This window comes from Tachysurus fulvidraco, chromosome 1 (assembly GCF_022655615.1).
Source record: "Tachysurus fulvidraco isolate hzauxx_2018 chromosome 1, HZAU_PFXX_2.0, whole genome shotgun sequence".
NCBI lineage: Eukaryota > Metazoa > Chordata > Actinopteri > Siluriformes > Bagridae > Tachysurus > Tachysurus fulvidraco.
The window spans coordinates 43,313,609-43,337,312 of record NC_062518.1 but is presented as its reverse complement, the minus strand read 5'-3'; the positions used below and the strand labels follow the sequence as shown (position 1 = coordinate 43,337,312).

General features: G+C 41.0%; 2 protein-coding genes across 2 annotated transcripts in view; one reads left to right on the top strand and one right to left on the bottom strand.

Moving 5' to 3' along the window:
* Positions 1-10,227: 10,227 nt before the first annotated feature.
* The window catches only part of LOC113650532 (lactose-binding lectin l-2-like), a 214,377-nt gene continuing 200,900 nt past the window's right edge, over positions 10,228-23,704 (bottom strand). Inside the window, exons 4-6 of the mRNA XM_047801235.1 lie at positions 10,752-10,886; positions 10,509-10,632; positions 10,228-10,418 (exon numbers count right to left, since the gene is read on the bottom strand). Of these exons, the coding sequence (XP_047657191.1) occupies positions 10,348-10,418; positions 10,509-10,632; positions 10,752-10,886 (330 nt within the window). The 3' untranslated portion in view covers positions 10,228-10,347. The remainder of the gene's footprint in view (positions 10,419-10,508; positions 10,633-10,751; positions 10,887-23,704) is intronic.
* On the top strand, positions 14,849-17,241 carry LOC113650533 (lactose-binding lectin l-2-like). The gene is made up of 6 exons (XM_027158929.2): positions 14,849-14,929; positions 15,007-15,077; positions 15,505-15,608; positions 16,597-16,731; positions 16,852-16,960; positions 17,059-17,241. The coding sequence occupies exons 2-6, from the start codon at positions 15,017-15,019 to the stop codon at positions 17,127-17,129; spliced, it is 480 nt and encodes a 159-aa protein (XP_027014730.1). The 5' UTR covers positions 14,849-14,929; positions 15,007-15,016; the 3' UTR covers positions 17,130-17,241.

The window sequence follows — 23,704 nt, the reverse complement described above, 5'->3', positions numbered from 1 at the left end:
AATCGTATCCCCTTTAATGCACAGTTGTAGTGCTGTTATGAGATCCATTCCCATTAATGTGGTTCCTTTGTCTACTATGTAGAAATCCACAGTGCACGTATTGCAGTCTTTTTTCACGGTTGCGTGCATGCATCCTAGCACATCAATTGGAGTACGCGAGTATGTAATCAATCTCGCTGCAGATGGTTGCAAGGGTACATTTCCAAAGTAATTCTCATAAATGGCTTTAGGCAGTACGGAAACTGAAGCACCAGTATCTACAGTCAATGTAACAGATCGCAAAATTGCACCTGTTTGTACTTCCACTGTACACTGTAGTTTAGTATTTACATTTGTGTCTTGAATTAACAGCATTGTATACTCAGGCATCATGACTTTATGTACTGAATGCGTTTGCGTAGTTCTACAGACCCGTGCAAAATGTCCTTTTTTCTTACAATTTTTGCACGTTACCTTGGCTGCCGGACATTCCACTGCGTTGGCTAGATGTTTGTCTGAGCCGCAGCGAAAGCAACAGCGTGTAGCTGACGTCACCTTTGACGCTGCTGTAGAAGAGGCAGACGGTCGCTGAGGAGGTGGTTTGTTTTTGAATCCTCCTGTACTGCGTCTAGTATTTCTCTGGACCCGTACGGTCTGCACCGGAAAGTTCTGAGTACTCGACATTACTTTTGCATTTTCTCCAGCGGTTTCAATTTGCTGAGCAATTGTAATAGCATTTGTCAGTGTTAACTGTTCCTGTAGCAAAAGTCTCTCACGGATTCGCGGATTGCTTACATTTTCCACCAGCTGATCCCGAATCATATCATCAGCATTTGTAAACTCGCAAGTAGACGACAGTTCTCTCAGTGCAGCAATGTATTGAGTTATCAATTCACCGACTTGTTGTGCTCGTTTCCGAAATGTGTGTCGTTCCATGACCACGTTTACTTTGGGCGTGAAATGAGTGTGCAAAGCAGTAATAGCAGCAGCCATTGTATCCCCCGTGTCTGGCAATATATAAAAGATTCTCTGACCTTCGGTTCCCAAGCAGTGCAATAAAAGAGCTCGTTTCCGGACCTCCGACCATTCCTGTCCTTGCACATCAATGACTAGTAAGTAATTCTGAAACATCCGCTCCCACATTTTGAAAGGGATTGCAGGTTCTCCCGGAACAGGCAAGAAAAGGTTTGGAAATGGTGCTGACGATTCCATCCTCGTCGCCAGTTTGTGATGTTGTGTAGTATTAAATAAAGAAGCAATCAAGGCCAACGGAACAATTCTTTACTTTATGCTTTACACATAACACGTGCAACACTCTTCATCTTCATACTCAATCCCCAAATCTTCTTCTCTACCTTACATCTCATTTCTACATTCCCCATACTGCACCCTATTGTTTAACCTGAGTATAACAATTACCAGTGCATAGGTAGAAGACACCACAAACTCAGCACTTAATATTTTTTAAAAACTGAGCTATGAGCTATGTCTCGTCAGGCTGAAGTGGTGCTACTCCTTATTCTCACTACAGCAGCAACAGCCTTTGGTAATATTCTTAGCTTTATTGAGCAGGATATTACAAATTACACTTCATTTGTGTACAATGAGATTTTTGTTAGGAAATATGACTTTCTACTTATCATAGATGTTGATGAGATGTAATATTTTTAAATATACAGTAATGTGAAAAGTGTTTGCTCCTTCCTGTTTTTTTATTTTTATTTTTTGTGACACTTTGTGACATTTTAATGTTTCTGATCATTAAACAAATTTAAATAATAGTCAAAGATAACAAGTAAACACAACATGCAGTTTTTAAATGAAGGCTTTTATTATTAAGGGAAAACAAAATCCAAACCGAATAAAGAATCAAATGAACATAACAAATTAAAATTAAAGTTAAAATATTAAAATCTTGAAAGTACTGACAATAAAAATTTTTAAATCAAAATAGAAAAATTGTAAGCCTAGAATGAGTATAATATGGAGAGTAAACCTACAGTATATAGTATGTATCATATACTGTACATCTATAGATAGGCTAAGGTGCAAGTTACTCAAACTGTGCAGTGATACTGGTAGGGAAGAGGGAGAGCTACTGAAGACCATTTTTGACTCTGTGGTGGCCTCAGCCATATTCTATGGTGTGGTTTTCTGGTGCAACAGCATCTCTACTGCAGAAAGGAAGAGACTGGACAAGCTGATTAGGAAGGTCAGCTCAGTCCTGGGGATTCTTCTGGACACTGTACAGGAGGTGAGAGAAAGGAGGATGGTAGCAAAACTATCATCATTGCTGGAGAACGACTCTCATCCCCTGTATGAAATGGTGTCATCTCCGAGCAGCTCCTTCAGTGACAGACTTTTACATGCTAAGTGTCTGATGGAGCGATACAGACGGTCTTTTCTCCATGCTGCTATTAGACTTTACAATCAAAGCTGCTCCCAGTGAACCAGTCACCATAATTACACACTGTCATTACTGTTTAACTGTAATAATAACAATAACAAAGTATTTTTAACAACACGTGCAATAACAGAAATTAAACCTGTTACCTGTGTGCAATATGTCAATATTACTCGTGGTCTTTTTTTTTCTTCTTCTTCTCTGAATTTATACATTGTTGTGTATATACTGTATATTATATTATGTCTATTCTTTTATATATTTTCATTTCTTTCTCCTTGCTGCTGTAACTTTGTAAATTTTCTTTGCCGAGAAATTTCCCCATTGTGGGATGAATAAAGGTATATCTTATCTTAAGAGCGCAGTTTGGTGGAAGAAATGTCCTGCAAAAAGCCATGCCGTGTGTGTGTGTGTGTGTGCATGTGTGTGCATGTGTGTGCATGTGTGTGCATGTGTGTGTGTGTGTGTGTGGTGTGTGTGTGTGTGTGTGTGTGTGTGTGTGTGTGTGGGTGTGTGTGTGTGGGTGTGTGTGGGTGTATGTGCTTAAGTTACCTATTGGTCAGATTACACACGTGGTTCAGAGCGCGGTCATGCAGAGGGTGTTCCCATAGCGTTTCGACGCAGCGTCTCGTTCCTCAGGGAACTAGGGTTACGGTCGTAACCTAGAGATGTTCTTACCCTACAGAAAGGCCATCTGGAGATTGTGCTTGCATCACCCTGCTTCTTCTTTAGGGATTCCTCACCAGACTGGGACGTCTCTGTAGATATTGGTGAGGTGCTGAGGAATAAACAGATGCTGTTTGTCACATAAGGCTCTGAGCCTACACAATGTCTGGCCTAATTCATTACCCATTATACTGCTGTTAGCTGACAAGTCTGTTACAGACGTCTATGCATACAGTGCCTTGCAAAAGTATTCATACCCCCTGAACTTTTTTACATTTTGACACATTACAACCACAAACAAAAATTTATTTTATTAGAATTTTATGTGATAGACCAACACAAAGTGGCGCATAATTGTGAAGTGGAAGGAAAATGATAAATGGTGTCCAAATTTTTTTCACAAATAAATATCTGAAAAGTATGGCAGGCCGGATCAGATGGCTGGCTGGCTGGCTGGCTGGCTGGAAGTGGAAAAAAGTCTGAATTTTGGACCGGGTGTCACATCCAGAGAATGACAATGGTTGGGCTCTGGGACTCACCCAGGCGGAGTGAGAGCTCTGGCTGCCTGGCTGGCTGGCTGACCGGAAGTGGAAAAATGGCATAGTCTGAATTTTTGGACCAGGTGTCACATCCAGAGAATGACAAGGGTTGGGCTCTGGGACTCACCCAGGCAAAAATGTGGCATGCATTTGTATTCATCCCCACTGAGTCAATACTTTGTAGAACCACCTGTCGCTGCAATTACAGCTGCAAGACTTTTAGGGTATATCTCTACCAGCTTTGCTCAACTAGAGAGGGAAATTTTTGCCCATTCAACTAGCTCAAGCTCAATCAGATTGGATAGCGAGCAAAAAAAAAAAAAACAAGAATTTCTTCCAGGAAAACATCTTTCTCAACTGTGAAAAACAGAATTAGAGCAACAAGAAAAATTAATGCTTACTATTGCTGCTGAATTGACAGTTGTAAGACACAATATGCCTGAAGTATTGGAAAAGTGATGCAAGGCTGGTGACTTGGATAAATTTCTTTAAACCTGCAAATATCTTTCTTTTGGATACAGTGAGATGACCTAGTGTAAATTGAAAGTTTATAACAATAAAATTATTTACAATTTACAACCAAGTCTGGTTGTATTACCCTACCTACCTAGCATCAGACAATAGTCAGACAGCATCCCAACTAGCTGGTAAAGAGACTGGAATGTTTAGGGGCTAAAACATATACATATTTTTTCTTATGATATGGTGGACACAAAAAGAGAATTAGTGATCTTGATATGTATATGTCTCCTAGATATGTAATTAGGCAATTGTTTTTTTCACAATAGGCATAACTGTAATGTGTCTGTCTGTGTTTTCCCCTTGTTTCTGTCTGCCGTCTCTCCCTGATGTTAATTGTTGACCCCGCCCACCTATCTGTTACCATGGACACTAATTACATTCATTCTCTTCCCCAGGTGTTTTGTCTTAGTCCTTGTCTGTCTCTGTTTTGTGATTGGCTCTCGTTCACCATATATACTCTGTCTGTTCACTTCAAAGTTGTTGGTCGTTTTTGGTGTTGGTGTGTGCATGTCCATGTTCCCGTTTCCTGTTTGTTCCGCGTTGCCTGCCTGTTTGTTTGTGTTTTGTTTAGTAAAAACCTCTAAACTGCATTTGGATCCTCACTCGTCTTTGTCTCACCGTGTCACGTCGTGACAGAACGACCAACCACCAATGGATCCAGCAGAACTCCTGTTTTGCCTATGTCAGGAGGACGCCCCAGTTGAGGAGTACACGGAGGTATTCTTGGACCTGTGCAACGAGGTCAACTTCGATGAGAAGGCGCTCAAAGACATTTTTAAGCACGGACTAAGGGAGATCCTGCGGTATTTGATGCCGTCTACCAGAGAAATAAAGACATTCTCGGAGTTCGTCAACTTGGCGTTGCTCCTGGACGGGTCCACGCTGAGCGTGAGCACTGTAGAGACGGAAGCCGGCCGTAAGTATTTTTTTGGGGGGGGGCAGCAAGCATCGGGATCCGTGGGCCACAGAGTGGAATCAGCCACGGATGCCCGAATGCTCCACAGTGCCTCCGCCCAGACCAGTCCCGTGCACATCCGTGATTGAGCCAGTTCCCATGGCTACCGTACCGGCGAGCTCGGCTGAGGTCCGTGCTAACCGGCTGGTCTCCAAACTGGCGGATACCCCGATGAGGTCGGCTCGGGCGGCCGGCATCCCTAAGCCGCCAGCTGGACCAGCCGGGTTGCCGGAACCAGCCGGGTCGCCGGAACCGACCGGGTCGATGGAACCTGCCGAACCGACCGGGTCGACGGAACCGACCGGGTCGACGGAACCTGCCGAACCGACCGGGTCGACGGAACCGACCAGGTCGAAGGAACCTGCCGAACCGACCGGGTCGACGGAACCGACCGGGGCGAAGGAACCTGCCGAACAGTCTGGGTAGACGGAACCGACCGGGCCGAAGGAACCTGCCGAACCGACCGGGTCGACGGAACCTGCAGGGTCGACAGAACCTGCCGAACCGACCGGGTCGATGGAACCGACCGGGTCGATGGAGCCTGCTGAACCGACCGGGTCGACGGAACCTGCAGGGTCGACAGAACCTGCCGAACCGACCGGGTCGACGGAACCTGCAGGGTCGACAGAACCTGCCGAACCGACCGGGTCGAAGGAACCTGCCGAACTGACCGGGTCGACGGAACCGACCGGGTCGATGGAACCTGCTGAACCGACCGGGTCGACTGAACCGATCGGGTCGACGGAACCTGCAGGGTCGACAGAACCTGCCGAACCGACCGGGTCGATGGAGCCTGCTGAACCGACCGGGTCGACGGAACCTGCAGGGTCGACAGAACCTGCCGAACCGACCGGGTCGACGGAACCTGCAGGGTCGACAGAACCTGCCGAACCGACCGGGTCGACGGAACCTGCCGAACCGACCGGGTCGACGGAACCGGCCGAGCTGACGGAACCAGCCGCATCGGCCGGGTCGACCGAAATGACTGAGTCAGAGGACGTGGTCGACATCATGACACCCAAACTACCTGAACTCTCTGCCTGGCCTGAACCTATGCATGTTTCTGTTTTCCTGTGTTTTGCTTCGCTGGACTTGCCAGCCCTTCTACCTCCTGTCCCTGTTCATAGGCCCAAAGCACCACCCTGGCTGCCAACTCCGTTCCGGTCTCTGGCTCCAGCACCACCCTGGTCCCCGGTCCTGCTCTGGTCTCTGGCTCCGCCTCCAGCACCACCCTGGTCTCCGGTCCTGCTCTGGTCTCTGGCTCCGCCTCCAGCACCACCCTGGTCTCCGGTCCTGCTCTGGTCTCTGGCTCCGCCTCCAGCACCACCCTGGTCTCCGGTCCTGCTCTGGTCTCTGGCTCCGCCTCCAGCACCACCCTGGTCGCCGGTCCTGCTCTGGTCTCTGGCTCCGCCTCCAGCACCACCCTGGTCGCCGGTCCTACTCTGGTCTCTGGCTCCGCCTCAAGCACCACCCTGGCTGCCAACTCCGTTCTGGTCTCTGGCTCCGCCTCCAGCACCACCCTGGTCTCCGGCCCTGCTCTGGTCTCTGGCTCCGCCTCCAGCACCGCCCTGGTCGCCGGTCCTGCTCTGGTCTCTGGCTCCGCCCCCAGCACCACCCTGGTCTCTGGTCCTGCTCTGGCCTCCGGCTCCGCCTCCAGCACCACCCTGGTCTCCGGTCCTGCTCTGGTCTCTGGCTCCGCCTCCAGCACCACCCTGGTCCCCGGTCCTGCTCTGGTCTCTGGCTCCGCCTCCAGCACCGCCCTGGTCTCCGGTCCTGCTCTGGTCTCTGGCTCTGCCTCCGGCACCACCCTGGCCTCCGGCTCTGCCGGCGCCGCCCTGGCCTCCGGCTCTGCCGGCGCCGCCCTGGCCTCCGGCTCTGCCGGCGCCGCCCTGGCCTCCGGCTCTGCCGGCGCCGCCCTGGCCTCCGGCTCTGCCGGCGCCGCCCTGGCCTCCGGCTCTGCCGGCGCCGCCCTGGCCTCCGGCTCTGCCGGCGCCGCCCCGGCCTCCGGCTCTGCCGGCGCCGCCCCGGCCTCCGGCTCGGCTGGCGCCTCCCCGGCCTCCTGCTCGGCGGGCGCCACCACTACACGAACCCGACCCGCCCTCCCACCCTGGTTGCGCCTTCGCTCCACCCGCCTGAACTGGGTTTTGTGGACTTGGGAGCGTCTGGAAGCCGCTCTTAGGGGGGGGGCTCTGTAATGTGTCTGTCTGTGTTTTCCCCTTGTTTCTGTCTGCCGTCTCTCCCTGATGTTAATTGTTGACCCCGCCCACCTATCTGTTACCATGGACACTAATTACATTCATTCTCTTCCCCAGGTGTTTTGTCTTAGTCCTTGTCTGTCTCTGTTTTGTGATTGGCTCTCGTTCACCATATATACTCTGTCTGTTCACTTCAATGTTGTTGGTCGTTTTTGGTGTTGGTGTGTGCATGTCCATGTTCCCGTTTCCTGTTTGTTCCGCGTTGCCTGCCTGTTTGTTTGTGTTTTGTTTAGTAAAAACCTCTAAACTGCATTTGGATCCTCACTCGTCTTTGTCTCACCGTGTCACGTCGTGACAATAACAGATGCTCACTGTTTGTCAGCTTGATGTGATGTTTAAGTGACAGCTCAAGGTTAAAATCAGCTTCTAACAAAGCTTATAGTATGCATGCTATAAATAGAATAAAATAAATGGTAAAATGTCACAAGTTACATTAAAAAAGTATTTGTGAAATGCAACCAAAACTATTTGGAGAGTAACAAACATTTAAATATGAAATGTAATTTTTATTCTGAAATATTGAACTATACAGGGAACTTACATTCAGCATCCTGAAGATAGTCTTGCCAAAAATCCAGTGTGGCACTCCTGTTGAAATCGCTTTCAGAATGAATTATTTGGAACAGATTCTCCAGATTGGCTGCTGTTAAAGCCTTCTCAGGCGTCACGGAAAGACATCATTTGCAGAGGGTACCTCTGGAGGGAATCTAAGACACCAAGCGCCTTTAAGCATCACAGAACCTAAAAGAAAAATGTATAAATGCCACTGGTTTAAGCTTGGTTCCAGAAAAAAAAAAAAAACAGAACAGAATAAAGATCCAAAATTCAGAAAAAAAACACATAATATAAATGTTATAAATTGAGTTGCATTTCAATGAGTAAAATAAGTATTTGATCCCCTACCAAGCAACAATAATTCTGGCTCCCAACAGACTGGTTATGGGCTCATGTGGTAAACAGATTCATTTAAGAAGGTGCTCCCAACAACAACTGTGTAAAAGCTTGGTGAGAAGGAGACTATTGGAGCGATTATTTACAAATTAAAGAAATACAAAATAACCATCAGGGGGACACGGTGGCTTAGGGGTTAGCGTTTGCTTCACACCTCCAGGGTTGGGGGTTTGATTCCTGCCTCCGCCTTGTGTGTGAGGAGTTTGCATGTTCTCCCCGTGCCTTGGGGGTTTCCTCGAAAGACATGCATGGTAGGTTGATTGGCATCTCTGAAAAATTGTCCGTAGTGTGTGTGAGTGAATGAGAGTGTGTGTGTGCCCTATGATGGGTTGGCACTCCGTCCAGGGTGTATCCTGCCTTGATGCCCGATGACACCTAAGATAGGCACAGGCTCCTCGTGACCCGAGGTAATTTAGATAAGCGGTAGAAAATGAATGAATGAATGAATGAATGAATGAATGAATGAATGAATGAAAATAACCACCAATCGCCCTCATTCTGGAGCTTCATGCAAGATTTCATCTAATGGGGTAAGGATGATCATGCGGAAAGTGAATGATCAGTCCAGAACTGCATGGGAGGAGCATGTGAATGATCTCAATGCAGTTGGGACCATAGACCAAACAAACTATTGTAACACAATATGTCGCCATAGATTGAAATCCATCAGCGCCCACAAGGTCCCCCTTCTCAAGGAGGCACATGTACAGGTGCATCTCAATAAATTAGGATGTCGTGGAAATGTAATTTGTAATTTTAGTAAATAACTCAAATAGTGAAAATCATGTATTATACAAATTCAGTACACACAGAGTGAAGTAGTTTAAGTCTTTGGTACTTTTATCTGTGATGATTTTGGCTCACATTTTGTTTCTCATTAAAAAAACATATTGTACTTGAATGTGTGTAACATGCCAGTTGTGATTCCATTTTATGAAAATAAAAATAATACTGAATTGCAAAATATCCAAATATTTACTACGATCAATCAAAGAAATCATGTACAATATATAAATTTACAACTTCTAAAAATTAAGAGTGCAGCATGGCATGGGAGGGGGATCAGCCTGTGGCACTGTTGAAGCACTATTGAAGACCAGGTTACTTTGTTAACAGCCTTCAGATTGTCTGTACTGTTTGGTTGGGTAGGGTGTTTCTCATCTTCCTTTTGTCAATACCGCACACATTCTCTATGGGTACAAGTCAGGCAGGTTTTTTTTAAATAAACATTTATTACAAGTATCGTTCCGGACAGAATTAATGGATGGTCTCCCTTTGATATTCTTTTTCAGAAACTTCCAGCTGATCCTAAATCTTAGATTGCCGGCTGAGCCTACGCTACGCTTCACCTTTGCACTGCCGTCCACCCTCCTGTGGCCCAGGCTTAGAGCGAGGATTTCTGCCCAAGTGCTCCTACAACCCCTTAAAGGAAGGAACTAGTTATTTTCTCTTTTTATCACTGACTTTCTGTTGCACTAAAATTGCACTAGAAATCTAAGAGGAAATAAAATCATGACACTGCTTGCTCTAATCCCATTTCTGTGCATGTTCTTTCGTGTCCCATCTCTATAAGTGCCCTACAATACAGTCTATATATATATATATATATATATATATATATATATATATATATATATATATATATATATATATATATATATACAGTATAGACTAGTTTAGACCTCAAAATTTATGACTTTTAACTGCAAAACAGATTTCAGGGAAACTTCAGTACAGTATTATATCTGGCTATATAAATATTAATAAATATTATACCTCTCAGACCCCTGGTGTTCCCAGATCCCATTTTGAAATATCACCTTAAGGAATCTTGGAATGTTTTGAGGAAACAATTCTGCATGTGTGATTCTGCATGTGTGATGTGTTAGATGGATCTATCTCTCTGAGAGTGTATTTAAAAATGACAATAAAATGATAAACACGAAGAAAATAAAAACATACACAACAAATAATATTTTTTTTAGATTTTTTTTATTGCTGAAGTTATGGAAGTCTGCCACAGAATTATTTTATAAATTCATCAGTGATGTTTGGTGAGATGCAGTAGGAAGCGTTTCAGTAACTTTCCTTGGCACACACAGAGGCATAGCGGTTCTCACAAGGAATATCATTCCAGTTTTTAGCAGCTACAGATAACAGAAAAAAATAGACTCGTAAATGCCATGGTATTTGAGTTAAAAGAAAAGCAACACACCACAAGCTATTAAGATACATACAGGTGTAAGAAGAAGGCCAGTTCATGTTTACACAGCACTCTTTGTTGTTATAATTATTTGGCTCTCCTGGAGTCCACTTGGTGAAAGTCAATTTGGTGCCATCAGACCAAAAGAATTGATAAGCCTGAAAGATGAACATTGGAAAAAATCACAAGGTGTAATAGTTGATTAATTATTATTATTTTTTTTTACCATGTTTGTCAATAAATCATGCACCATACAGTCAGATGATCCCCTGCTTACCTTCTGACAGTCAATGAGGCCGATGTATGTTGGATTCTCCGTGGGGTCAAAACTACGGATAAGAGCCTTTATCTGCTGATATTCATTCTCGCTGTGTATTGAGACCAAGTGTGCATCAAAATCCTGACAGAATTTCTAGAAAAACAAACAGAACTGTAACATCATTTCATGTTCTTACCTGTAGTTATTATGCACAATAAAGGAAGTGACACTGTATACATCTCATAAATAAATCTCATTTTAAACTTCATACAGGTACCAAACAGTTATAGTAGATATTGACCAAGACATAATCATTCATCTATTTTAGAATAATTTTCTGTCCTGTTACTGTGTTACTGTTCACAGCCTTTTACAAATCCACCAGTGATATGCTAATGAATAATGCTTTCACATTTTTTCCTTTGTGTAAATAGAGAAAATGTAAATACATTTGGAAAGAATTAAAATAAACCTCTGCAGAAGCCCAATCCAGTTTGTCGCCGTTGTACAAGTAGCAGCGACCGAAATAGTAGGACCATCCAATTGGGCAGTTGTCAGAAAATGCACGTATTAGTTCCTGATCTAAAAAGATATACAATATTATGTATAATATATATATATAGTTAGTAAGTTAGTGCTAGCCACATAAAGTGCATCTGTGCAACCTGGTGCAAACAGTGTAGGACAAGACAAAAATACAGTGCAGGACAAAAGACTTTAGTGGTGCCACTGTCTTTGCATTTTATTATAAAGAATATAATAATTCTCATTGTGTGGACAACAAACTTCGGTACTCTCATGTTCTCAGTCGGCAGACTTTTAATTGAACCCACCTGGTCCTCTTTTGTGTGTTTGGTTCTTTTCTAATTCTCCCTATATTAAGTGCTTAGTTTCCTATGATCTATATTGTTGTTAAACCTTTGTATTTTGGCTGTCCTTTCAGATTTTTAAATCTGAGTCTTTTCTTGTTTATAGACCTTGTTTTCGCTTGGATTTATTTATTTTTTTGCTTCTGACTGAACTTTGCCTGTTTTTACCTGTCTGTCTGGATTACGGTTTAGAAGTTGTGTGTTTCATTACTCACATGTTCAGGTTTTTTTTTTGAATGCATCACCTGTTTTTTGTTTATCTTGCCCAATTGTACTTGCCCTTTGGAACTGTTAGGTCATTTGATTAGTTTCAATTATTCACTCTTTCAAGGTATTTTTTTTATTTAACTTCAAAGATTTGGACTGTTTTATGTCTAGATAAAATCCAAATAAAGAGAAATTTGAATCGCAGGTTGTACAGGAAATAACAAAATGTTTGCATATCACTAACCTCTGGTCTCTTCGTTTCCTGCTATCTATGAATCTTATTTCAGTTAGGCTTTGTCATCTTGAAACAGAAGTTTGTTGCAGATGTCTGTATCACAGGAATCATCTGTTCAGTTTTATATCTATGATAAGTGTTTTTTTTTTTTTTTTTACCACTCATGGATTACAAAGCATGACCAACAAACCTTTGCAACTCTTGTGGGTTGGGGTTCACTTTTTTGGCCTTAATTGCACACTAGTAAACAGTTCTGACAAAAAGGTCTAAAAATTGTATTCAATAACTAGGAGATGGAAATAAGAGTAAAACAATACATAAAACTCAAATTTAATGTGGTACATTTTCAATTCTGCACAACTAAGCATTGTATGAATATGAATCTTAGTTTTCTATTTTAAATTGATTAAAACATTAGAAATCATAAAAGTACAATAACTATGCTGTGTGATTTGTTAGATCCAGAGTGTCCAGAGTGTCCTCCACCATGGGAGAGGTTCAGGGTTCCCTGTGTACATGTGTAAGAAAGTACTACAGAAAATGGATGAATGGAAGAACAATAACTGTGCAACCCATTCATACTCTATTGAGCATAACAATACAAAAGCTGAAATTTTGTTAACTTCAACATGGCTAATTAAATATAACAATATTAAATCTCTCTCTCTCTCTCTCTCTCTCTCTCTCTCTCTCTCTCTCTCTCTCTCTCTCTCTCTCTCTCTCTCTCTCTCTCATTCTCTTTCTCTAAACCTATAAATGGTACTCCCGAGCTCTCAGTGTTCTGAGTTCCCTGTGTGTCCACTTCTTCTTTCTGGACTTATTTGATCCATCCTGACGTCCTACCCCTGGTTGGAGTCTCATCGCTTGGTGGTGCAGTCTGCTGGAGATAGATCTACATGGATAATTCAATTCAATTCAATTCAATTCAATTCAAGTTTATTTGTATAGCGCTTTTTACAATAGACATTGTCTCAAAGCAGCTTTACAGAACATAAACATAGAGCAGAAGGTAAACATAAGGAATAATAAAAGAAATAAGGAATAATGAAAGAAAAAGCATTAACAGAATAAAAATTCAAGATTATTATTAGATATAAATATGACCCATAGATAACACATGACCCATGGGATTGATGTAGATATTACTACTTGTAGACTATTATACTGTCTTTGAACTGCCATTGTGTCTGTCAGCTTTGTGCTCATGTCTTCATCAGTGAACATTTGCAGGAAGAAATTAGTGTTAGGTCTATGATGAACTCAGAAAGTTCCCTGACCTATTATTTCCTCAGCAGCTCTTGGTTGGAAAATTTCACTTGATAATAAAGCATTGTAGAAAAGACATTATGTACATTTACATTATTTACTGTCCAGTGTCACCCCAATGAGGATGAGGTTCCCTTCTGCATCTGCTTCCTCTCAAGGTTTATTCCTCATATAATCTCACGGAGTTTTTCCTCTACAAAGATCATTTAGGACAGATGATAGAGATAAATAATAACTTAATTTTAAACTTTGAAATTTTTATTATATTTTTCTATTCTTTTGTAAAGCTACTTTGAGACAATGTTAAAAATTAATTTATTATTATTATTATTATTATTATTATTATTATTATTATTATTATTATTATTATTATTATTATACTACTAATAATAATAAACTGTTTTTATATGTTTTGTAAACAGACACTTGCCATTTATCCAACACAGGCATTAACAGTCATCACAAAGATCCAATAACTGTTTGCTTGCTCATGGTGGATGGGGAAAATGGCAGTTGCAGCTTTAGTCTTGTGGTGTAGTTGGCACACTTATTGCTTATATTTCACAATAAGGGACATTTGTTATTTAAGGGATGTTTATAATAATCATTTAACTAGAAAATATTATGCTGAAAACACACATTGTCCCATCACAATGTGCCTTGTGCCCACTCACCCAATGATTTTGTTACTACACATGAATAATTTAATATTATAGACTATGTCACCCATATGAGGATGGGTTCCCCTTTGAGTCTGGTTCCTCTCAAGGTTTCTTCCTTTACCATCTAAGGGAGGTTTTCCTTGCCACTGCTGCCTGAGTCACCTCAGACTTGCTCATAGGGGATAAATACTGTACATACACATTGTGAACTAAATATATCTAATATGTATCTTGAATTTTGTATTATATTAATCTTTTTATTATTCTTTATATTAACCTTTTGTTCTATGTTTATGTTCTGTAAAGTTGCTTTGAGACAATGTCAGTTGTAAAAAGCACTATACAAATAAACTTGAATTGAATTGAATTGAACTATGTACTATAATGTCGGTGGAGTCAGCTTATGTTACACTTCTGCTGGAAAAGCTTTGAAGACGTGATTGCTCAGTTTTAGAAAACTGATCTCTAGCAAAGTCACTTAAAGTATATGCATAGAACTCACTTACTCATTTCTCTTAAATTCCATCGTATCAGTCACAAAAGTGTTTGCAATCGGTGTTAAATAAGGTACTGGTACCTTTCTCTGTGGAATTTGGGGCTGCTGTCCAGTAGCAATAGAATTTTGTTTGGATTTGAAACAAACTCAGCACTTAGTGTTTTTAAACTCAGCGGCCTCACAGCATTAATGACTGCAGTTTGATGGAAACTAGTTGGCACTTTTTCCACTAAACAATGAATTCACAACCTTATGAACAATATGAAACCATCTATAGCTTTCCAGAACCATCCAGACCAAAAAACATGTTCAATACTAGTATTAGTAATTATATTTTCCCCTTTTACCGGTGACTCTTTTTTGTTGTTGTTGAAAGAGGAAGTTTCTGTGAGTATTATTATATAAGCATCACAACTTACCACAGAGTGTTACATCAAGCAAGAAGAGACTCCGGTTTAGATGTAAGTGAAAATTTGATGAGGTATAAAATAGTAAATTCTTATTTTATTAACACATGAAATGCACATTATTTTTGCAGTGCTGGAGCTATGTCTCGTCAGGCTGAAATGGTGCTACTTCTTATTCTCGTCACAGCAGCAATGGCCTTTGGTAAGATTCTTAGCTTTATTGAGCAGCATATTAAAAATTACGCTTAATTGTTGTTTGGAAATATGAGTTTCTACTTATTATAGATGATGATGAGATGTAATATTTTTAAATATGTCTGACATTTATTTATGTACTAGTTTTGACATGGTGGCTCTTCCCCAAAATGTTTCCCCAAAATTGGAAGTACAAAATTGTATAGGTGTTTCATATTAAGAAGTAATGTGTAATATCATTAGTCATTTCCATGCTTATTCTAATTCATTCTAAATCTTGTTTTCTCTGTCTTTGTGTCTCACTCATTTTAAAATACATTAGTTAAGTAAACTGTGGCCATGAAATAAACCTCCAGAAAACTGTGTCCTCAATATATCAATTCATGGTTACTTTATTTTGTTTGTTTGTTTGTTTGTTTGTTCGTTTGTGTCAGCTGGACACAATACTGAATATGGCAGATGTCCATATGGCTGGGTGAACTGTGGCAACCGGTGCTTCATATATGCCGCTACACCTGTAAACTGGGCTTTGGCTGAGGTACAATTTAAAATTTATTTCAACTCTTTTCTGTGTTTATCCAACAATGAGCAGTGTTCTGAAAATCCTATTTAATTAGCTCATCGGTCAGAGTGACTATGAACATTAATACCTGAAATATTAAGAGTTTAAATCAGTTTAAATTCAGTTTATTTGTATAGCACATTGTCACATTGTCTCAAAGAAGCTTTACTGAAGCATAGAAATAGATTTATTTTTTAAATAATATAATATAATATAATATAATATAATATAATATAATATAATATAATATAATATAATATATAAATACCTGAATGTAAAGTTTTAATTAAGTTACTAGATATCTCTAAAATCTATCCCTAATCACTCTCTTAAGCATTTTATGGAATACAGAATTTAGAAATGGGAATAAGATGATTTAAAAAAAAAACATAAGATAACACATTACTGATCCAAAGTGGAAATTAGAGCATTTGCATAATATACATAAAATACAAGGCATAAAATACTCATAAGATCTAAAGAATCAAATGAAGATAACAAATACGAATAATTAAAATAAAATAGTTAAAATATTAAAATTTTGAAAATATTGACAGTAAAAAATGTAAGGCAAAACAGAAAAATTCTAAGCCTAGAATGAGTGTAATATGAAGAGGAAATCTACAGTATATAGTATGTTTCATATACATCTATACAGTAGATAGGCTAAGGTGCAAGTTTGAGTACAGAAATGACCTGCAAAAAGCTATGCCTTATATATATGTGTGTTTGTGTGTGTGTGTGTGTGTGTGTGTGTGTGTGTGTGTGTGTGTGTGTGTGTGTGTGTGTGTGTGTGTGTGTGTGTTTGTGTGTGTGTGTGTGTGTGTGTGTGTGTGTGTGTGTGTGTGTGTGTGTGTGTGTGTGTGTGTGTGTGTGTGTGTGTGTGTTTTGCATTATACCTGAATTAATGAATATGAGAAACTCTTTTTGCTGTAGATTTTTTTTTTTTTTTTTTTTTTTTTAGGAAACCTGCCAGCGTTATGGTGGACATTTGGTCTCCATACACAATGAAAATGAATATCAAACTGTTAAGACTCTCATTCGCACTTATGACCATGTGGAGAAGCCAACATGGATCGGCCTTTCTGGGTGTCAGCAGGTTCGCTAAGTATCAAACAACATTTATAAAATTGTAGACTTACAAAGTCAGATGAAGAAACTCCCAGATTTTATCAAATACTGCAGCCTGTAACAGACTGTCCACTGTTCTTCCTATCAGAAATTTAATTGGTTCTGGTCTGATGCCACAGCAGTGACCTTCACCAAGTGGAATCACAGAGAGCCAAATCATTTTCTTAAAGAATGCTGTGTGCATATCAACTTCGGCAGTAAGCAGATCTAAAAACTTCTTTTGCAGCTGCATTGTGTTCTTTATTAAATAAAGGTTTTTTGATTAAAAAAAATATTATTTTTTTTCTGTCTGCAGAACAGAAGGACTGGAATGACATTAACTGTAAAAAGCAATATCCCTTTGTGTGTGCCAAAGGGATTTACTGAAATGCTCCAAGCATCAACTCACCATCTGCATCTTATTGCAATCTTTTTTTTTTTTAATTTGCAAAAATCTAACTGTGCAACTCAATTTGATTAATAAAAAATCTCTTCAGGCTTTAGTGTGTAGGAAATTATTTATTTTCTGAGAGTTCATTTCAAAATGATAATCATTTATGAAATAAACATCTCAGTTTATCCCTTACATTTTATTTGTCATCCAACAAATGGTGTTTGCTTTATAATTCGACTTTTTAGAAAATTTGAGCCTTTAAGAAATGTTTTTATTCAGCGTAGGTTGATGCTATTTAAATAAGTGTCTTTCTTATGGGATCTCATCTGGTTTGGGTTTAAAGACAGCAATTTCCTTCCAACCGACACACATTTTGTTTGGTCTCAAATATCAGATTTTCCATTTCAACTTTGCATATCAGTTAAGTAAATCTCAGTTGCGGTGTTGTGAATATTTTTTCCCTCTTAACTGTTCTAAGGAAACTAGCAGGAATGAATGGCATAGTTTAAGTCTATAATCATTGTGTATAATCAGTGCATAGACAAAGTCCTTTGGTCTTAATGAATAAAAATGCAACTGAAACAGGATATGTAAAGTAAAAAAAAAATGCAACACGTTAAATGCATTTCCACATAATAGTATTCTCCAAAATTCAATCTATGCCTGGGATTAAAAGAGGCAAACATAATTAGTTATAATAAAACCTATACTGTAATCGAGTCTGGGATCAAGGGTAAAATAGCAAATAATTGTTAGAGCATTACAAGGAAATCCAAGAACTCCAAAACAACGAAACTAAGATATAACTTTATATTGATGCATCATTATCAAGAGAACTTTATAAGTTTGGTTTGGATGATGACCCAGAAGGAATAGAATTTATCTTATCAATCAAGGTGCTCGGTGTCATATAATAGTCATTATGTTTTATTACATATTACAGAGAATTTTTAAAGGTGTAAAATTATAAAGGTGCAGCAAGATTGTAAAGGAATATAATTATACATTAAAGGTTTAATGCAGGTTGCAAACATTTGAATATCAATAAGTTCAATCAATCAATTTTTATTTATAGAGCACCTTACAACTACCAAAAGGAGCACAAGGTGCTTTCCAGTAAAACAACAAAAGAAAAGAAAATATAAGAACAAAATGAGCATAAAAAAGCAGTTGAATCATAGGCTACAGGTACGTGTTAAAAGCTTGTAAGAATAAATGAGTTTTAAACTGCGATTTAAAAACACTCAGCACAGTGATGCACCGTAAGTGTGCTGGAAGTGCGTTCCACAGTTTTGGTCCCTGGACCGCAAATGACTGGCCTCCAAACTTTTTATACCTATACTTGGAAGTGACCAGAGAGGTATGTCCAGAGGAGTGGAGAGATCTGGCTGGTTGGTAGACCTTCATTAATTCGGCGAGGTAGGTCGGGGCCAGACCATTGATGGCCTTGAACACAAACATCAGGACCTTATACTCCACCCTAAACCGCACCGGAAGACAGTGAAGCGAGAGGAGGACAGAGGTGATGTGTGAGCATTTGGAGGTGTTGGAGAGAAGACGTGCTGCCGTGTTTTGTACCATTTGGAGCCGATTGAGAAGTGATTGATTATCCAGTCCATTGTAGAGAGCATTACAGTAGTCAATCCTCGAGGTGATGAAGGCATGTATAGCTTTTTCAAGATCAGCTTGGGACAAGAATGATTTGACCTTGCTGAGTAGTCTTAGCTGGTAAAAGCTCACCTTCACTTCTCTGTTTATTGAAGTGCATACTTTTCTCAAAAATTACACCCAGGTTATGCACGGTAGGTGCAAACTGAGGTGTTAGAGGACCAAAACTAAAAGAACTGCTGAGTCAATCCGGGCTAAATAGTCTTTTCTTCATTCGGATGAAGGAAGTTCTGGGAAAGCCAATGTTTGATATCCTGAAGGCAATTATGGAGAGGGTCCAATGCAGAACGATTACTCAGAATTACAGGAAGATAGATCTGGAGGTCGTCAGCATAGAAATGAAATTGAACATTGTGATTGGAGATGAGTTGACCAAGTGGCAGCATATAGAGTGAGAACAGAATAGGACCAAGAATAGATCCTTGAGGCACACCAGATGACAGAGGAGCAACCGAGGAAGAATAATCATTAAGCATTACTGAAAAAGTTCTGTTAGTGAGGTATGATGAGAACCAATTTAGTACCAAACCATGCAGAACAACAACATGTTGAAGATGAGAGATGAGGATGGCATGATCCACGGTGTCAAATGCAGTGGTTAGGTCCAGTAACACCAAAACCACAGAGCTTTTACCATCCAGGGCTCCAAGAATGTCATTATGGATCCTCAATAACGCTGATTCAGTGCTATGTCTCGACCTGAAACCGGACTGAAATGTATCACCAATGCCATGCAGTTGAAGATGAGACTGAAGCTGGGCGAAAACAAGCTTCTCCATCAACTTAGACAGGAATGACAGGTTAGATATAGGGAGTAAGTTGGAGAGTATGGAGGGGTCAAGGTTGGGTTTCTTGAGCAGCGGTCTAACAATAGCGTGTTTGAGAGCAGCGGGAACAGTACCCACCCTAAAACAGCTGTTTATGAAGGGGACAAGGATGGGATCTATGATGTCAACAGCTTCCTTCAAAATCCTGGCAGGAACAGCGTCTAGAGGGCAGGTGGCTGTTTTTGTCAGAATAATAATTAATCATTTAATGTGGCATGAAATTTATGAATTTAAATATACAGGTTATGATTCATGCAGACTTTAAATCTACATTTTCATCTGTTTCTACAATTTGAAGAGCTGTTCATTAATTCCAGATTAAACATGTCAATTTAAATGTTAATTGCTAATAATACACAAAATAAATGCTTATAAAAATACATTTCTTTTAGAAAATAGTGAAGAAACTGATTATCACAGCTTTTTTCATTCAGGTCTATGAACATGAGTTGTATTTTCCGTGACAGTTTTGTTTACATCTCAGATTTATTTGATATAATAAACACATGAATGAAGATTACAGAATTGATATTTTATGGCCAATAAAGTTAATCTACAGTCCTGTGTAAAAGAAAACACACCCTTCTTCATTTCTTTGTTTTTATTCATTAGGGCCTATATAACAACTGGGTGGTCTTAACAAAGTTCTATAAACAACAAATTACTCCAGATGACGACAAAATACACAACAGATTAAGTTTTTCAGAAATCATTCATTCAGAAACCAGGTGGGAAAGAAATAAGTCGCTTCCTCCTTCCATCAACATAAAGAGATTAATTAGCAGCCAGGTTTTCCTAATGAAATGCATGAGTAGTTAATTTTAGATTAGATTAGATTAGATTAGATTAGATTCAACTTTATTGTCATTACACATGTACAAGTACAATGCAATGAAATGCAGTTTAGGTCTAACCAGAGTGCAATAGCAGCAAGTGCAGGATATACAGTGTTTATATGAGTTAAATAAATTAAATAAAATGGTAATAGGAGTAATGTACAGATGTGTATGTATTATGAACATAATATACAAATGGCAATTACTATAAACTGAAATTTACAGAAGGATGTGCTGTAACAAAATATATGGCTATTATAAACATTATAATATATTATAAGCTGTGTAATATATTATAAGTGTGCAAATGAGCATAGTTTTTGTGTAACAGTCCATTAGTACAATAACGAAGTGTGAGGTGGGTAAGGTGGTGGGGGGGTGGGGTGTGTAACAGTGTATGAAAGGCAGTAGGATCAGCGAGGGGCAGAGTTCAATAAAGAGACAGCTCTAGGAAAAAAGCTGTTCCTTAGTCGGCTGGTCCTCTTCCATAGGCACCTGAAACGCCTGCCGGAGGGCAGAAGAGAAAACAGTCTATGGGCGGGATAAGAGGAGTTCTCATTAAGAATGCTGCGAGCTGGACGCAGACAGCGTTTCTTCTGGATGTCCTCGATGGCTGGAAGTGGAGTCCCTGTGATGCGCTGGGCAGTTTTTACCATCCTATTGATGTGGGTGATGTCATGTGTCCCTCTTGTCTCTTTCCTGAAGTCCATAATGAGCTCCTTTGTCTTGGAGATGTTAAGGAGCAAGTTATAGTCATTTCACCATGTGGCTAGGTGTTGGATCTCCTACCTGTAGACAGTCTCATCATTGTTGGTGGTGAGACCGATCATGGTAGTGTCATCTGCAAACTTGATGATGGAGTTAGATCCATTCAAAGGCCTGCAGTTGGAGGTGAAGAGGGAGTAGAGGAAGGGGCTCAGCACACAGCCCTGTGGAACACCAGTGTTGAGTGAGATGGTGTTGGAGCAGATGGAGCCTGATCGAACCTGCTGGGGTCTGTTGGTCAGAAAGTCCATAATCCAGTTGCAAGTGGAGGTGTTAATGCCCAGATCTACTAATTTGGCTATTAACTTGGATGGAATGATGGTGTTAAATGTGAGCTGAAGTCAAAAATCAGCATAACGTGCATAAGTGTTCTTATTCTTATTTTGGAATGATCTGCCAATAGAGTTACTATAAGATTACTGCCCCCTTTAAGCACGTTTCTCTTTTCCTTGGCATATCTATAGTTTTCCCTTTCATTTGAATTCTTCTTATTGTTTTTAAATGTTCTATTACTGCTTGTTTTAGTGTTTTAGTGTGTATTATTATATTGTTTAATTCTATTTTGCTTTCAGTATCTCTTGTCTTAGTATTAGTGTATTTTTACTAACACTCTTTTATTGTACAGCACTTTGGTCAGTCCTATGGCTGTTTTAAATGTGCTATATAAATAAAGCAAACTTGAAGTATTGTCCAAGTGTATGAGCAGAGTGCAGTGCCATGGAAACTGCATCTTCTGTGCTCCTATTGCAGTGGTATGCAAAATGGTGAGAGTCCAATGTGGATGGGAGAGAGTCCTTCAGCTGTGCCAGGACGAGCCGCTCAAAGCACTTCATGACAATGGGAGTCCTTCAGGCACGTTGTGCTGGAGTGTTTTGGCACTGGTATAATGGAGATGCATTTAAAGCAAGTAGGAACAGCTGCTTGGGCAAGAGATAGGTTGAAGATGTCAGTAAAGACCCCAGTGAGCTGCTCAGCACATGCCCTGAGTACATGTCCAGGGATGTTGTCTGGTCTAGTGGCTTTGTGTGCGCTGATCCGGCTCAGTGCGTTGCAGACCTCTGTGGAGGAGAGTATGACTGGAGGGTGGTCAGCTGAGGGTTTGAGCTTGGTGGCAGTTTAATGATCAGGAAGTGTGACTACTTCAATAAAAGCAGATGTGACATCAGCCATGACCTCAGGGAAGCAGTTCTTGCTGCTCCTTAGTTTGGACAGGTTATAAGGCCATTTCCACTGGATTTGATATTCACCACTGGACATGGAGAAGACTGATTACAAATGAAGAGCCCTCACAACAGTTGCCAGTCCTCCCAGCAGATTGAATTTGTCAGCAAATTATGTCCAAGATCAGACCATTTAATGCTCAGAGATATAATGAAAAAGCAAAGTACCACATCATGTGACCTACAAGGCCTCTGTAAGTTTTGGCACGGGTACAATGGAGATGCAGTACATACGTAATCTGGTGTAGTTGCCTTTCGAGGGAACTCCATGCTGCATCAGTGCTGACGCTATGGGAACGCCAGTACCCACGCCGCCACGCACTGGTCGATGACTGTGCCAGAGGCCGTGAGAGAGCACGAGCAGACTGGGAACAAACCATCAAAGGCCCTGCAGGACCTGGGACCCGGGAGAGGGGTCCAAATCCAGGTTATAGAACCTAAAGGTGATAAAGGTGTGCGAAGAGGACCAATCTGCCATAGCACAAACATCTCCAAAGGGAACACCATTGGCCAAGGCACTGGATGAGGCAATACTCCTAGTGGAGTGAGCCCTGATGCCGAGAGGCAAGGCAAGACCGCGCAACTCATAGGCCTGAGTTAATGGCCTCCACTACATAGTGCGCCAGGCGCTGCGTGGAAACCGGATTCGTGGACATAAGTCCTCAAGGCCCTCAGTGGACAAATGCAGCTTCTCCTGTTCCGCGGACTCATGGGGCAGGGGACAGTAGGCCCGAAACCGAAACCAAGCGAACAGAGTTAGGGGAGAGGGAAAGAGAAAGAGAACCCGTCTCTTGCTCCGTTTCCGCTAACTTTACCTGCGAACCCCATGATCAAAGCTGTCGCGCCACCTTGGCGGATGCGGGACTCGAATCATGAGGTGCAGCCAAAGCTGAAAATACAGCCAGGCGGGATCGGAGAGTACGCAGAGGGGATCCCTCACAATGTATGCGGCCGGCTCCCTCGAGAGCTGACCACACATGCTCCTCCCCCAAACAAACAACGCAAAGAGAGTGTGCGTCGTCCCCCGTGATAAAGCGGGGGCACGGATGCACGCATCTTAGATTGCAACATATTGTTTCTCTCTTTTAGACAGGACAAACAATTGACACACATACACAGAGCGCTTCCTGAAGACAAAGAAGCTGGACTAGTGTGACGTAGATGCCCTTATATGGACTTACTGCCACATAATCACTCCGTCACGTGTCCTTCCCGAGCCATTAAATGACGTGTGTTCACACAGAGCTTCAGA